Here is a 12582-nt window from a genome sequence, read left to right on the forward strand (position 1 = left end):
GGTGAAAACGCTACTGAATCTTATCTTTTATTAAAAGAAATTTATGGCGATGAATGTTAATCACGTGCACGAGTTTTTGAGGGTTTCAAGCGTTTCCAAGATGGCCGAGAAGACGTCGGAGATGTTGACCCGGGCGGGTCGCCCTTCCACGTCCATAACGGATGAAAATATCGATTATAATTAATCAACATTACTACCGTAAGGTATTTGCTCAACTCCTTGAAAGAGTAAGGAAAAAAACGACCCGATTTGTGGAAGAACAAGTCATAGGTTCTCTATCAAGACAACGCGCCGGCTCACACTGCATTGTCTGTCAAGACGTTTCTAGCCAAGTACCATATCCCAGTTTCAGGCCATCCGCCTTATTCGCCTGACCTGACTTTTATCTGTTCCCCAAAGTGAAATCTGCATTAAAAGGAACACGATTTCACAGTCCGTTGAAGCTGTGAAAGAAAAAGCGGCACGCGTCATGCAGGAGCTCACAGAAAAAGACTTCCAGCACTGTTTCGAACAATGGTAAATTCGCATGGAGCGTTGTAGGGATATGGGAGGGATGTATATTGAAGGTGATAATAACTAATTATGTATAAAATTAAAATAAAATGTTTTACAGCAATAGTCTCGTTATTTAATAGCCTCACCTCGTATTGTTCTACAAAGCTGAAAGAGATCTATTGGGTCCTAAACTCATGAGACCACGTGTCCAGTAGATGAAGTCACTCGCCTAGTTTCTGATGGGAAGTTCTAGGAAGAGCAATGGCAGCCTGGAGGCGGAATTCACCACTCTGTGGACCAACATCCTCTTTTCCCATCTATGGCCACCAAGATATTCCGAAGAAGATTTCCCTAAATTAAGAGCAACTGGAAGGATGTTAGATAAGGTTACTATCTAGCATTCCTTTAGGCTACATAGTGCTATACAGAACGATCCGATGTACTCGTATAAGTGGATGGATATCAACTTCTGGGTACCAGGACATTTTATGAGATTCTCTTGAACGGAATTCCGCAGGGTTCGGGTCGCTTCTACTAATTTATCCACCACCAAGTAGTATGCGAATAGAATTTGACTTGAACTTAGTACGCGGTACTTATATTCCTCCAACCTAACCTTAGATGGATTCCCATTAAACTATTCTGGTACTTTCTTTTTCGGAGGTTTCTTCCCCTAACGGGTGCTGCCCAATAATCTAATATTCGGCGTTCTTGTTCATCAAAAAATGAAATTTTTCAAATCGTCAATGTATTTTCATTTCAATTTAAATTTACGTAATTTTATAAATTTTTTGAGAGTGTGGTTAGATCCACAGTGCTAGATAAAAACACAAGATTTTATAGATTTTGTTAGTACGTATAAAAGAGCCATTTAGGGCTAATATTTTTTTGGCTTATCTCTGATCAGGTCATTTGTTATTTCTCTTTTACATTTTCTTTAATGAACTACTCTATTCTAATAACTTCTGAAATAAAGTAATGTAAAAACTATCCCAATCTAGGTGTATTGTTAGTAGTAAAGTAAAGTAATTGCCTATTTTTTCAGGCGGACTTTACGTCCAACTACCAATTAGGTGTCGTGGACGGAGGTGACTAGCAAACATACTTTACTATAAATTTCTTTTATTAACATTAAATAAAATTCAAGGCCTAAGACCGGGAATCGAACCCAGTACCACAATACGTATTAGCTTTACAAGTCTCGCCTCTAACCGCTCGGCTACCGTGGTGCCTTATTGTTAGCAGTAAATACTTCATTATTAAGAGAATAGAAGAAGAACGGATATGTGTTATCTCTTCAGCGTGGTGCTCACCGTATTTATGAGATCTGCATATCTCTATTTCTTCTCTATTGATCAAGTACGTTGTAAAGGATACACTCTCTGAGAGAGAGACAGTAGGTGAATAATAATGGTAATAAATCTGTGCAAGAGATGGGCCCGGGAGCGGCAGGAGGTGGTCAGTTAACTATGATAAGTGGAGGCGGCACTAATTATGTACAAGTGGCCAGCTACACTCTCTATCAGATATATCTCGAGATATTTCTCATGGTAAATGGAGGGACTGGTCTTCAAGCATTGGTGCCGCTGCTGGTCAACACTAATGAAATCTTCTCCTTTAACCCCATGCTTCTTCATCTTGACCACTGCCTATTAGATAACATGGGCCTCCCCTCCTATTTCCACTCTAAACACTTCCTTCCCATTTCTACCGCCCGACAGCAGCCAAACCTTGCTCCCAAACACTTCTTCCTCTTTAACTAAATCTATTCTCATTATTTATATACAAATCCCATATGACAAGTAAAGATTTCACTACGGAACAACACAATCTAATTGCTCCACTTCCGCTGTCGTATCAAATCTTTACTAAAGCAGTTATCTCCCAGCTTGCTACACCCACCCTAGTCCTGGAACTTCACCCTCGCCCTTGAAACAGATCCTATCCAATCTAAGTAAAGTGCCTTCCTTGTAGTTGTCTTCAACTATGGTCCAACACATTAACCTAACACCCTTTTCAAACTTTCAAGCATTTCAAAATGTTCCATTTTTAAATTACAATATTTATTCAATAATTTGTCTCTTGTATACAATTTGTTATTTTTCAAAAATGTTTAATGCACTTAATCCTCAAAAGCCAGCCAACTTCTCCCCAAGAAGATATTTGTAAAAAAAAGTAAGCCTAAATTTGAAAGGGTTTATTAATTTTTTTAATTCAATGAAATTTTGTTCTGGAAAAAATGGGTACATTACAAAAAAAAAAATGAAATTTTAATTTTCTGCGCCAAAATACATTCTGAGCCGAAATATCGCTTGAACTTAAATCAGGAAATCGCGGTTTGTTTTCATCAATTTTCACAACTTGATGTTTCTTGAAGGTTTGTTTGCTTAACTTCACTTCAAGACCCAACCAACGAAGTATATTTCGGATGCATCCAATCTTGTCAAAATTTTCTTCTTTTTTTTTTCTTTTTCTTAAATAAGTTGTCACTTTCAAAGAAAGGTCCCAATACCATTTTATTATTATATGTGGCTAATAAATAACGAGACTGATGGTGCTTCAGAAGAACTATGCATGCACCAAACCCTAACGACCGACAGCTGTGCAGCGTAAAGCCTTCTCTTTCGATTGCAGCGTCTCACGTGTTTGTAGAGAAATCTGTCTGACCGGAACTGTCGTTTGTGTAAGAGGTGTAAGTTTCGTTTTACCGAAAACATGACACTACACATGTAGTAGAGCAACGAATTGTCGTGAAATTTCACATCAAAAGTTGGTAAAACCGCTACTGAAACTTATCTTTTATTAAAAGAAGTTTATGGCGATGAATGTTTTTGAGTGGTTCAAGCGTTTCCAAGATGGCCGAGAAGATGTTGGAGATGATGACCGCCCAGGTCGCCCTTCCACGTCGAAAACGGTTGAAAATATCGATTATAAATAATCAACATTATTACCGTGAGGTGCTTGCTCAACTCCGTGTAAGAGTAAGGAAAAACCGACCCGATTTGTGGAAGAACAAGTCGTGGGTTCTCCATCAAGAAAACGCGCCGGTTCACACTGCATTGTCTGTCAAGACGTTTCTAGCCAAGTAAAACATCCTAGTTTTAGGCCATTCGCCTTATTCGCCTGACCTAGCTCAATGTGTCTTTTATCTGTTCCCCACAGTCAAATCTGCATTAAAAGGAACACGATGAAGCTTTGAAAGAAAAAGCGGCACGCGTCATGCAGGAGTTCACAGAAAAAGACTTCCAGCACTGTTTCGAACAATGGTAAATTCGCATGGAGCGTTATAGAGATAGGGGAGGGGTGTATATTGAAGGTGATAATAACTAAATATGTATAAATTTAAAATAAAATGTTTTACAGCAATAGTATCGTTATTTAATAGCCTCACCTCGTATTGTTCTACAAAGCTGAAAGGGATCTATTGGGTCCTATACTCATGAGACCATGTGTCCAGTAGATGAAGTCACTCGCCTAGTTTCTGAAGGGAAGTTCTAGAAAGAGCAATGGCAGCCTGGAGGCGGAATTCACCACTCTGTGGACCAACATCCTCTTTTCCCATCTATGGCCACCAAGATATTCCGAAGAAGATTTCCCTAAATTAAGAGCAACTGGAAGGATGTTAGATAAGGTTACTATCTAGTATTCCTTTAGGCTACATAGTGCTATTAGCCTACATTACCCAGTAACGCTCTTGGCCCTCCAACGAAAGCAGAGAAAGAACCTCATATATTTTCTTTAATTACACTTTCTACATGATGAATGTTCCATATTTTTTAATTACTGGTTTCAATAAATAATAAAACAGCAGTTGGGTTTCGAAGCATTGTACAGGAAAATCGTATAATGGAGAAGAGATAACAAACAACTCTGTGACAATCAAAGACTTGGAGTAAATTAAAAAAAATAAAAATAAAAAATGACACTGCAACATAACCCTTTAAGCTGGCCGTGTCCATGAGCCCCCTCCAACTAAATTCAATTCCACCCCCGCGCGGACAGTGGTAGACAGAGGGTGACAGATACAATAGCCCATTTATTACCGGCGGCGGTGAAATAAAAGTGTACTTGAAGCATTGCTGTGGAGAGAGAAAAATCACTTTAGGGAGCCGAAAAGGCGGGTAGTTTAAATATACTACCGCTGCATTGGGGGCGGTAACAGTTACTCTGGGGGGCAGAACAACAGGTAGTTCATTATTTCAACTAAATGGTACATTTATTGACTTTTATTAAGACTTTCACAGAATGGCCTCTTTTTATCGAAGTAGAAAATTTACTGCGCTCTTTTATTTCCATTCAGAGGAATTAAAAGCCCACAAAATTGTAACTTTACGCCATTAAACTGCTAGAAACATGACATCATCAGTCTGTAAAGAAATCATCTAAAGAAGATGCTGAGGTTTTTTTTAAGGCTCTGGCTATCCTTGAATCGGTTCGCAAATCAATACAAGATTTTCATTTGTGCAACCATATGTATGCGTTTTCTTTTACTTTTACTCACCTACCCTCATCCTACAGACCAATCAGCTTACTGCCGACTCTAGGAAAAGTTCTTGAAAAACTGTTACTTAAGCGTATTAACCCCATATTGTCGGAGTTTGGTGTTATACCAAACCACCAATTTGGTTTCAGGAGTCATCATCGCACTGTTTCTACAATGCCACCGGGTTGTTGATGCTATTGCTTCAGCACTGGAGAGAAAGCAGTATTGCTCAGGAGCGTTCTTAGACGTAAGCCAGGCCTACGATCGGGTTTGGCATCCTGGATTACTGTTTAAACTAAAAAAGCACCTTCTCTCAACTTACTACCTCATTCTGCGCTCCTATCTTTCAGATAGGTTCTTTCAAGTTAGCACTGGCTCAGCAATCTCTTCTTTCTCGACAGTGGGGGTGGGTGTGCCGCAGGGGAGTATACTTGGCCCCGTTCTCTACACAGTATCTACAACAGACATACCTGTACACCCCTCTACACTACTCTGTACATATGCAGACGACACATCCATACTAGCTACAAGTACACATCCTTCATCAGCTTCATACAAGTTACAGACACACTTACATAAAATAGAATCCTGGGCAAAGAAGTGGCGGATTAAAATGAACCCACAAAAATGTCAGCCACGTTTACTCTACGGCGGGGCTCCTGCCAACCTGTCCACCTTCAACAGCAATCAACAATGACGAAACTTGCGAAACTGCTCTACAGACTCCGTGGACGACGTTCTAAATTACCCTTTGAACTCAAACCCTTAATATACAGTACTATTCTCAAACCTATGGTGGACTTACGGACTGGAGCTGTGGGGTTCAGCCAAACCTACAAACATACGGACAATACAAACATTTCAGTCAAAACTCCTCCGACAGATAGCTGGCGCTCCTTTCTACGGTGACTAACCTCACTCTTCACACCGACCTCAACATTCCCTTCATAGACCAACTCGCCAAGACTAAATACCAAAAATTCCGTACTACTCTCTCGACTAGCTCTAATCCTCTTGTACAGCCTTTCGCCTCCTCTGATATCCCTAACAATCCTACTCGCCGACTGAATCGCCAGTAGCCCCGCGACTTCCTTACAGTCTGAAGACCAAACGTCATTATTCTCCTATCTCTCCTCTCTCCTCCACGTATTCTCCTCCTCACATTCTGCTCTCTCCTATAGAGAGTGCTACCACTGGGTAGCTTCTCTCCTCCTGCTCTCCTCCCGCACCAGTTCATCACACTCTCCTCCTCACATTCTCCTCTCTCCTATAGAGAGTGCTACCGCTGGGTAGCTTCTCTCCTCCTGCTCTCCTCCCGCACCAGTTCATCACTCCCTCCATATTTACTTATAGTATACAACTGTGTACAGATTGTAAATCACAAAATAAATTATTGTAAATAAGCTATATAATGGTCAACTACTCATTGCTGTGAGTTGTGTACTCTTAAAGCAATAAAAAATTCATTTATTCATTACCATAAAAGAACTAATTTTTACATTTTTCAAAGGCACCTCAAATTATTAGAATTGACTTAACTCATAAAGCTCTTTAATAAATCTTGCATGAAACAATCGCACGACTAATCTTATCGTAACTGTCAAGAAGTTAAAACATATATTTTCTAACCTAAAATGAATTTTCCTGAATAAAAGTGTTTTAAATAAAGTAAAATTAATAAAATATGTATTTAATGTGTATAAAAGTTTAAATAAAAATTGTTATGGCCATTATCATGTACAAAAACTGGAAGCCAAAATTCATTAAATTGGTCTGTTACTAAAATTTACTAATAGCTTATTTTGATTATCTCTTGCGGTACCAAATTTGAACTGACCTCGATTTTTTTTTATTTTGTAAGTCACTCTCAAGAGTGAGAAAATCCAAAAAACTCAACATTTTTCCATACTTTGGGAAACCAAAATAAACCAAAAAAAACATGTTTTTTCTAGTCAAAAACATGAAAATACGAATGTTTACCAGAAGTATTTCTTGAAAATTTGAGTTAACCTACCAACCTAACAAACCTATCAGAAATAATTTTCAACAATCAGGGCGCAAACGAGAAAATAGATAATAGATTAAATGGATCGATATACATCAAACGCTTCATTGCATTCACAAAACAATGACTAAGATCATTCTTGTTCCATTCAACTCATACTTGATTTCTCCCCTTAATAAAACAAAATAGCTAATATTTATTTAGAGCAAGACGAGATAATTTAATTCAATTTAGAATTTAATGTACCAAAGATTCGAATACAAATTTATAAAAGAGAAATCCGTTGTTATGTTGAATTGTAGAGCTTTGACAAACAATAAGTTTATGCAAACTGATAAACAGGTCAGTTACGATGATGTCCACTTTATCTTTGATAGAAACTAGTGCATGAAACTAGTTCTGAGCATTAACATTTTCGCAGTAAGGTAACCTTGTTTTGATGTAACCCTTTCTTAATATAAAACACTTTAAAGTAATAAAACAATAAATAAAGTTTGGCGGCCATACGGTTTCTTTTTCTTTAAAAAAATGTTATTGCTACCAATTTTTGACCAATTAGCTGGTGTACCACTTTATTCGTTGAACCATACTCTTAATTGTCGTCAGGTCCGTGCGATGCAAGTGATTTCTAAAGTTTGCAGTGACCAGGGTAGGTAAGAGTACCTAGTTCTTGTTTCGATGATAAATACAAAAAAAATGAAACAACAAACTACATAATGTGGGTGATGCCTGGTTAGTTATTGGAGACAATACGAGGGTCGTTTGAAAAGTCCGTGCAAAAATAAAAACTACTTTTAATTTTTTGGGGTAAACCTTTTTTATTTTTCAACATAGTCTCCTTTTAGGCTTATACACTTCGTCCAACGCTGCTCTAGTTTGTTGATCCCTTTCGAATAATAGGATTTGTCCAAGTCTGAAAAATAGCCATTCGTTTCTGCAATCACCTCCTCGTTTGAATAAAATCTTTTTCCCGCCAGCCATTTCTTCATATTGGGGAACAAATAGTAGTCCGAGGGAGCCTAGTCTGGAGAATAGGGGGAAATGTGAAACGAGTTGGAACCCTATTTCCATTAATTTTGCGACCACAACTGCTGAGGTGTGAGCTGGTGCGTTGTCGTGATGGAAAAGCACTTTTTTGTGGGCCAATCGTGGGCGTTTTTCTTGCAGCTCGGTTTTCAAACGGTCCAATAACGATGAATAATATGCACCTGTAATAGTTTTACCCTTTTCCAGATAGTCGATGAGGATTATTCCTTGCGAATCCCAAAAGACAGTCGCCATAATCTTTCCGGCCGAAAGAACGGTCTTCGCCTTTTTTGGCGCAGATTCCCCCTTGGTAACCCATTGCTTAGATTGTTCTTTGGTCTCACGAGTGTAGTGATGTATCCATGTTTCATCCACAGTGACGAAACGGACGCTTAAAGTTCTGCGGATTCTTCTGGAACAGCTGCAAACCGTCCTTGCAACACTTCACACGATTTCGTTTTTGGTCAATCGCGGCACCCATCTTGCGGATAGCTTTGTCATGTCCAAATGTTGATGCAAAATATTATGTACCCGATCATTCGAGATGCCCACAGCACTAGCAATCTCACGCACCTTCACTCTTCTGTCATCCATCACCATATCATGGATTATATCAATTATTTCTGGAGTAGTAACCTCAACAGGGCGTCCAGAACGTTCAGCGTCACTTGTGCCCATATGGCCACTCCGAAAATTTTGAAACCACTTATAAACTGTTCTAATCGAAGGTGCAGAGTCACCATAATGTTTATCAAGCTTCTCTTTAGTCTCCTCAGGCGTTTTGCCTTTCATAAAGTAGTGTTTAATCAACACACGAAATTCTTTTTCGTCCATTTTTTGAAAATCACTCGACTTCCTCGATTCAAACGAATGCCAAACACAAAGAAATAGACCGATCTGGCTGAAACTTGGTGTGTGTTCTTCCAAGAGATGCTACTAACTGAACATAACCTCGATACGCGCCAGTGGTGCTATCTCTCTGACTTTGCACGGACTTTTCAAACGACCCTCGTAGAAGATGTACTGCAGATCTAGACTGTTGGCGAAGGAAGTAAAGACTGCAGCAGTGAAGTTAATGCCCTTTTGTAAGGTTAAGTGATGCAGCAAGAGGGTCAGAAGTACTTGGATACCTCCATACGGAGGGTGTCTCATTCCAAGTGGTGAACAGCCATTCTTACTTGTCCTTTACACCTTTCGGCAATTCTATCTTCAACTTCTTATACTTTACCTCAACTCCCAAGCTTAATTCAATCTCAAATCACTACGTTTAAATCTAACTAAACAAAATTAGCTTACAAAAAAACAGAACTTACTTTGAGTTTCAAATCCCTGAGCGTTTCCACAGACGACATGAAAACTTCTTTTTCACCGCGTACCCTTCGATGCCGTGTACTTCGTCTAATTGCTTCCGACTGTGATACTGTATTGTGCACAGAGTCACCAGCGGCCATATCGTTAGTGTTCGTGCTGGTGACGCATTTATTTTTAGACTAAAAAGAAAGAAATTAAAATTGATTATTTAACAACATTTCTTATTATCAATAAAATTTATATTTGAGAACGAAATGCACAAATAAAAATATAAAAACTGTTAACTATGCCTAAATATTCCTAAATATTCCCTGATTATACAAACTTTGCAGATAAGCCATAAAGATAACAAGAAGCGGTTAGATAATCTAAAAGGAATTCTAGTTCAATATAAAAGTAGTAGAAAAAATGTTCAAGAAAGGGTATTAGGAAGACCTCTCCTCAAACTTTAAAGTAGATGAATCTAGTTTGAATGTTTCGAAACTAGTCCGTTTTTATGAACTGAAAATTGAGATTATAGTTCACTTTTTTTGAGATACTTTCGAGAACAATTCCTAGGACTTCCTGTAAACTTCTACCATAACATACACAAAAGATTTACAACTTAGACTGCAATTATTTTACTACAAAAATTCGTTTATGGTAATTCAGTTAAAGACTGGGTTGTTGGTATCCCTCTACAATAGGGGTCGCCAAACTGTTTTTGATCATGGACCCTCTCATTACAGACAACACTATGGACAGTGAGAGCTGTAAGAAGCTCCTAGGAAGAGAAAATCTAAGGGTCAGCAGCTGGATTCAAACCTTGGACCTCCGCGTGGGAGTCAAGTACGCTAACCGCGTAGCTAATCCCTTCCCTTAAATACCTTAATATTTATTAAATATTAAGTAATTTTAAATAAGTAAAAATAATAGGTAAAGTAACTACAGTATTGCTTCTTAATTAATGAGATGGGTGTGCCTGGTGTTTCTTTGCAAGGTTCGCTATATTGGGTTCGAAATTATTTTTTCCTTCGACCCCCCCAAGCCTCAGATGGACACCCACTTTTGTTATATAGACCCCTGGGTGTCTATACAGACCATTTTGGGGACCTCTGCTCTACTGTATCATTTCAGTTTAATTTATGGTTTTACAAAATAGATAATATCACTAACTAATGCGTGTTTTCACATCACTCGGCTCTATAATTTTGGTTAGAAAGTATTTGCCGGAAAATTTATTATTTTGGGGATTCTGGGGCAAGAGATGCTTTGACTTTCCTCTTAAAGCGTGATGTCAGAAAACGGATTTACTAGCTAGTATCGTATATTTTTTTTTTTTTTTGGCGCATCAACAGCTGAGGTTATTAGCGCCCGAAGCTTTTTCCAGTGCACTGCCAGCCTCCGGACAGTGTTCTCTCGTTACAGACAACACTGTCCATCACCGGACAGTGAGCTGTAAGAAGCTCCTAGGAAGAGAAAATCTAAGCGTCAGCTGCTGGATTCGAACCCGGGACCTCCGCGTGGGAGTCCAGTATGCTAACCTCATAGCTAATCCCTTCCCTTATCGTATATTAGAAATAAATATGTTGTAAAAATTATACATTTTTTTAAAAGTAATAATCGCTTATTGGTTAAAATTGGCTAAACTCAATCTACCAGTTTTTCATTTTTCCTTTAACAATTCCATTGTTAAATTCTGAGCAGAACTTAATCCACTTTATAGCGGAGGAAATGACAGTGAGTAACTTTACAATAAGTATTGGTTAATACAAATTAGTAAATTTAAATAAAATGGAATAAGTAAAAAATCAAAAAACTGAACTAAAGAAGAATCAAAGATAAGGTTTAGGTAAGTCTTTAATTATTTGGCCGAGTTATGTATAATGTGTACACAGATATATATAAAAGGAATGTTAGTGCGTAATAAATAATAATGTTTGTAGATAATAAGGTAGCACAGCTACCGGCTATTAACACCGGAGCTTGGCTTCTTCCTCACAGATAACACATCTAAAAATACTGAATATTCATTCAGACTACACAGGGCCATGGCATAACAACTATAGTGTGGATTTATAACTGATAATTAACACCTATCAAAATATGGGCAGTTGGAACTGTGTGTGCACGGCTGGCTGCTCTTAGTAGTTTTATGTTAGTTTGTATGGTGAGTAGTCTAAGGTTAGTGCACGGCCGAGAGATGCTGTATAGATGTTAGTGAATGTAACAACTTTAATTTCCAGCCTTCTTTTCTTTTTCAAAAAAACAAATACTGAATCCCCCCTCCGCTTGCTTGGGCCAACCCTTACAAAACCAAATATAACAAAAATTATATTAATCACACGTTACTGCAGCTCATAATTTTAGTTTCAAAACTCCTTTTACCAACAATATATCTCTTCTTTTTTAATGTCTATTCCCTCTCTGATTTCAAATAACACCCCAAACTGGTTTACTAGATTCCCTAGTGATTAATTAAGTTACCCTTTTAGCTTTACATTCCATAATGTTTACACAAAATAATGAATTAATGGTTCGGTTTGTCGTCCTGACTATTAAGTAATCGAAAGATAATAATCTTTTTTTTTAAAAAAAAGAACTTTTATAAACTACAGTTTACTAATTATTACCCTGTGATTAGTATAAATATTAAAACAGAAAATGAGTCCCTAAAATGCTATATACAGGGTGAACCAGTAAGTAATGTCCATAGGCCTTCTGTGTGCAGTACATCTAAAGTGGAGTTCAATGACGTATTGGCCAACTTCATATTTTATACTGTTTTTTTTTTAAGTGCAATTTGTAACCTTTGACTTCCTTATTTTAAGACAATCTACTTTAAAAATTGACTATTGGACCATCTAAAAGAGTTTTCAATGAATTAATCAACTTGATAACTACGAGGGTCGTTTGAAAAGTCCGTGCAAAGTCAGAGAGATAGCACTACTGGCGCGTATCGAGGTTATGTTTAGTTAGTAGCATCTCTTGGAAGAACACACACCAAGTTTCAGCCAGATCGGTCTATTTCTTTGTGTTTGGCATTCGTTTGAATCGAGGAAGTCGAGTGATTTTCAAAAAATGGACGAAAAAGAATTTCGTGTGTTGATTAAACACTACTTTATGAAAGGCAAAACGCCTGAGGAGACTAAAGAGAAGCTTCATAAACATTATGGTGACTCTGCACCTTCGATTAGAACAGTCTATAAGTGGTTTCAAAATTTTCGGAGTGGCCATATGGGCACAAGTGACGCTGAACGTTCTGGACGCCCTGTTGAGGTTA

General features: G+C 38.0%; 1 protein-coding gene across 2 annotated transcripts in view; it reads right to left on the reverse strand.

Moving 5' to 3' along the window:
• The window catches only part of LOC141457234 (ubiquitin carboxyl-terminal hydrolase 48-like), a 189355-nt gene that overhangs the window by 93648 nt on the left and 83125 nt on the right, over positions 1-12582 (reverse strand). For both annotated transcript variants that reach the window (XM_074133918.1, XM_074133919.1), the window contains exon 17: positions 9323-9499. In XM_074133918.1, coding sequence (XP_073990019.1) covers positions 9323-9499 — 177 coding nt within the window. The remainder of the gene's footprint in view (positions 1-9322; positions 9500-12582) is intronic.

Source organism: Rhodnius prolixus, unplaced genomic scaffold (genome assembly GCF_049639745.1).
Source record: "Rhodnius prolixus isolate KJV_2025 unplaced genomic scaffold, Rpr scaffold_10, whole genome shotgun sequence".
Classification (NCBI taxonomy): Eukaryota; Metazoa; Arthropoda; class Insecta; order Hemiptera; family Reduviidae; genus Rhodnius; species Rhodnius prolixus.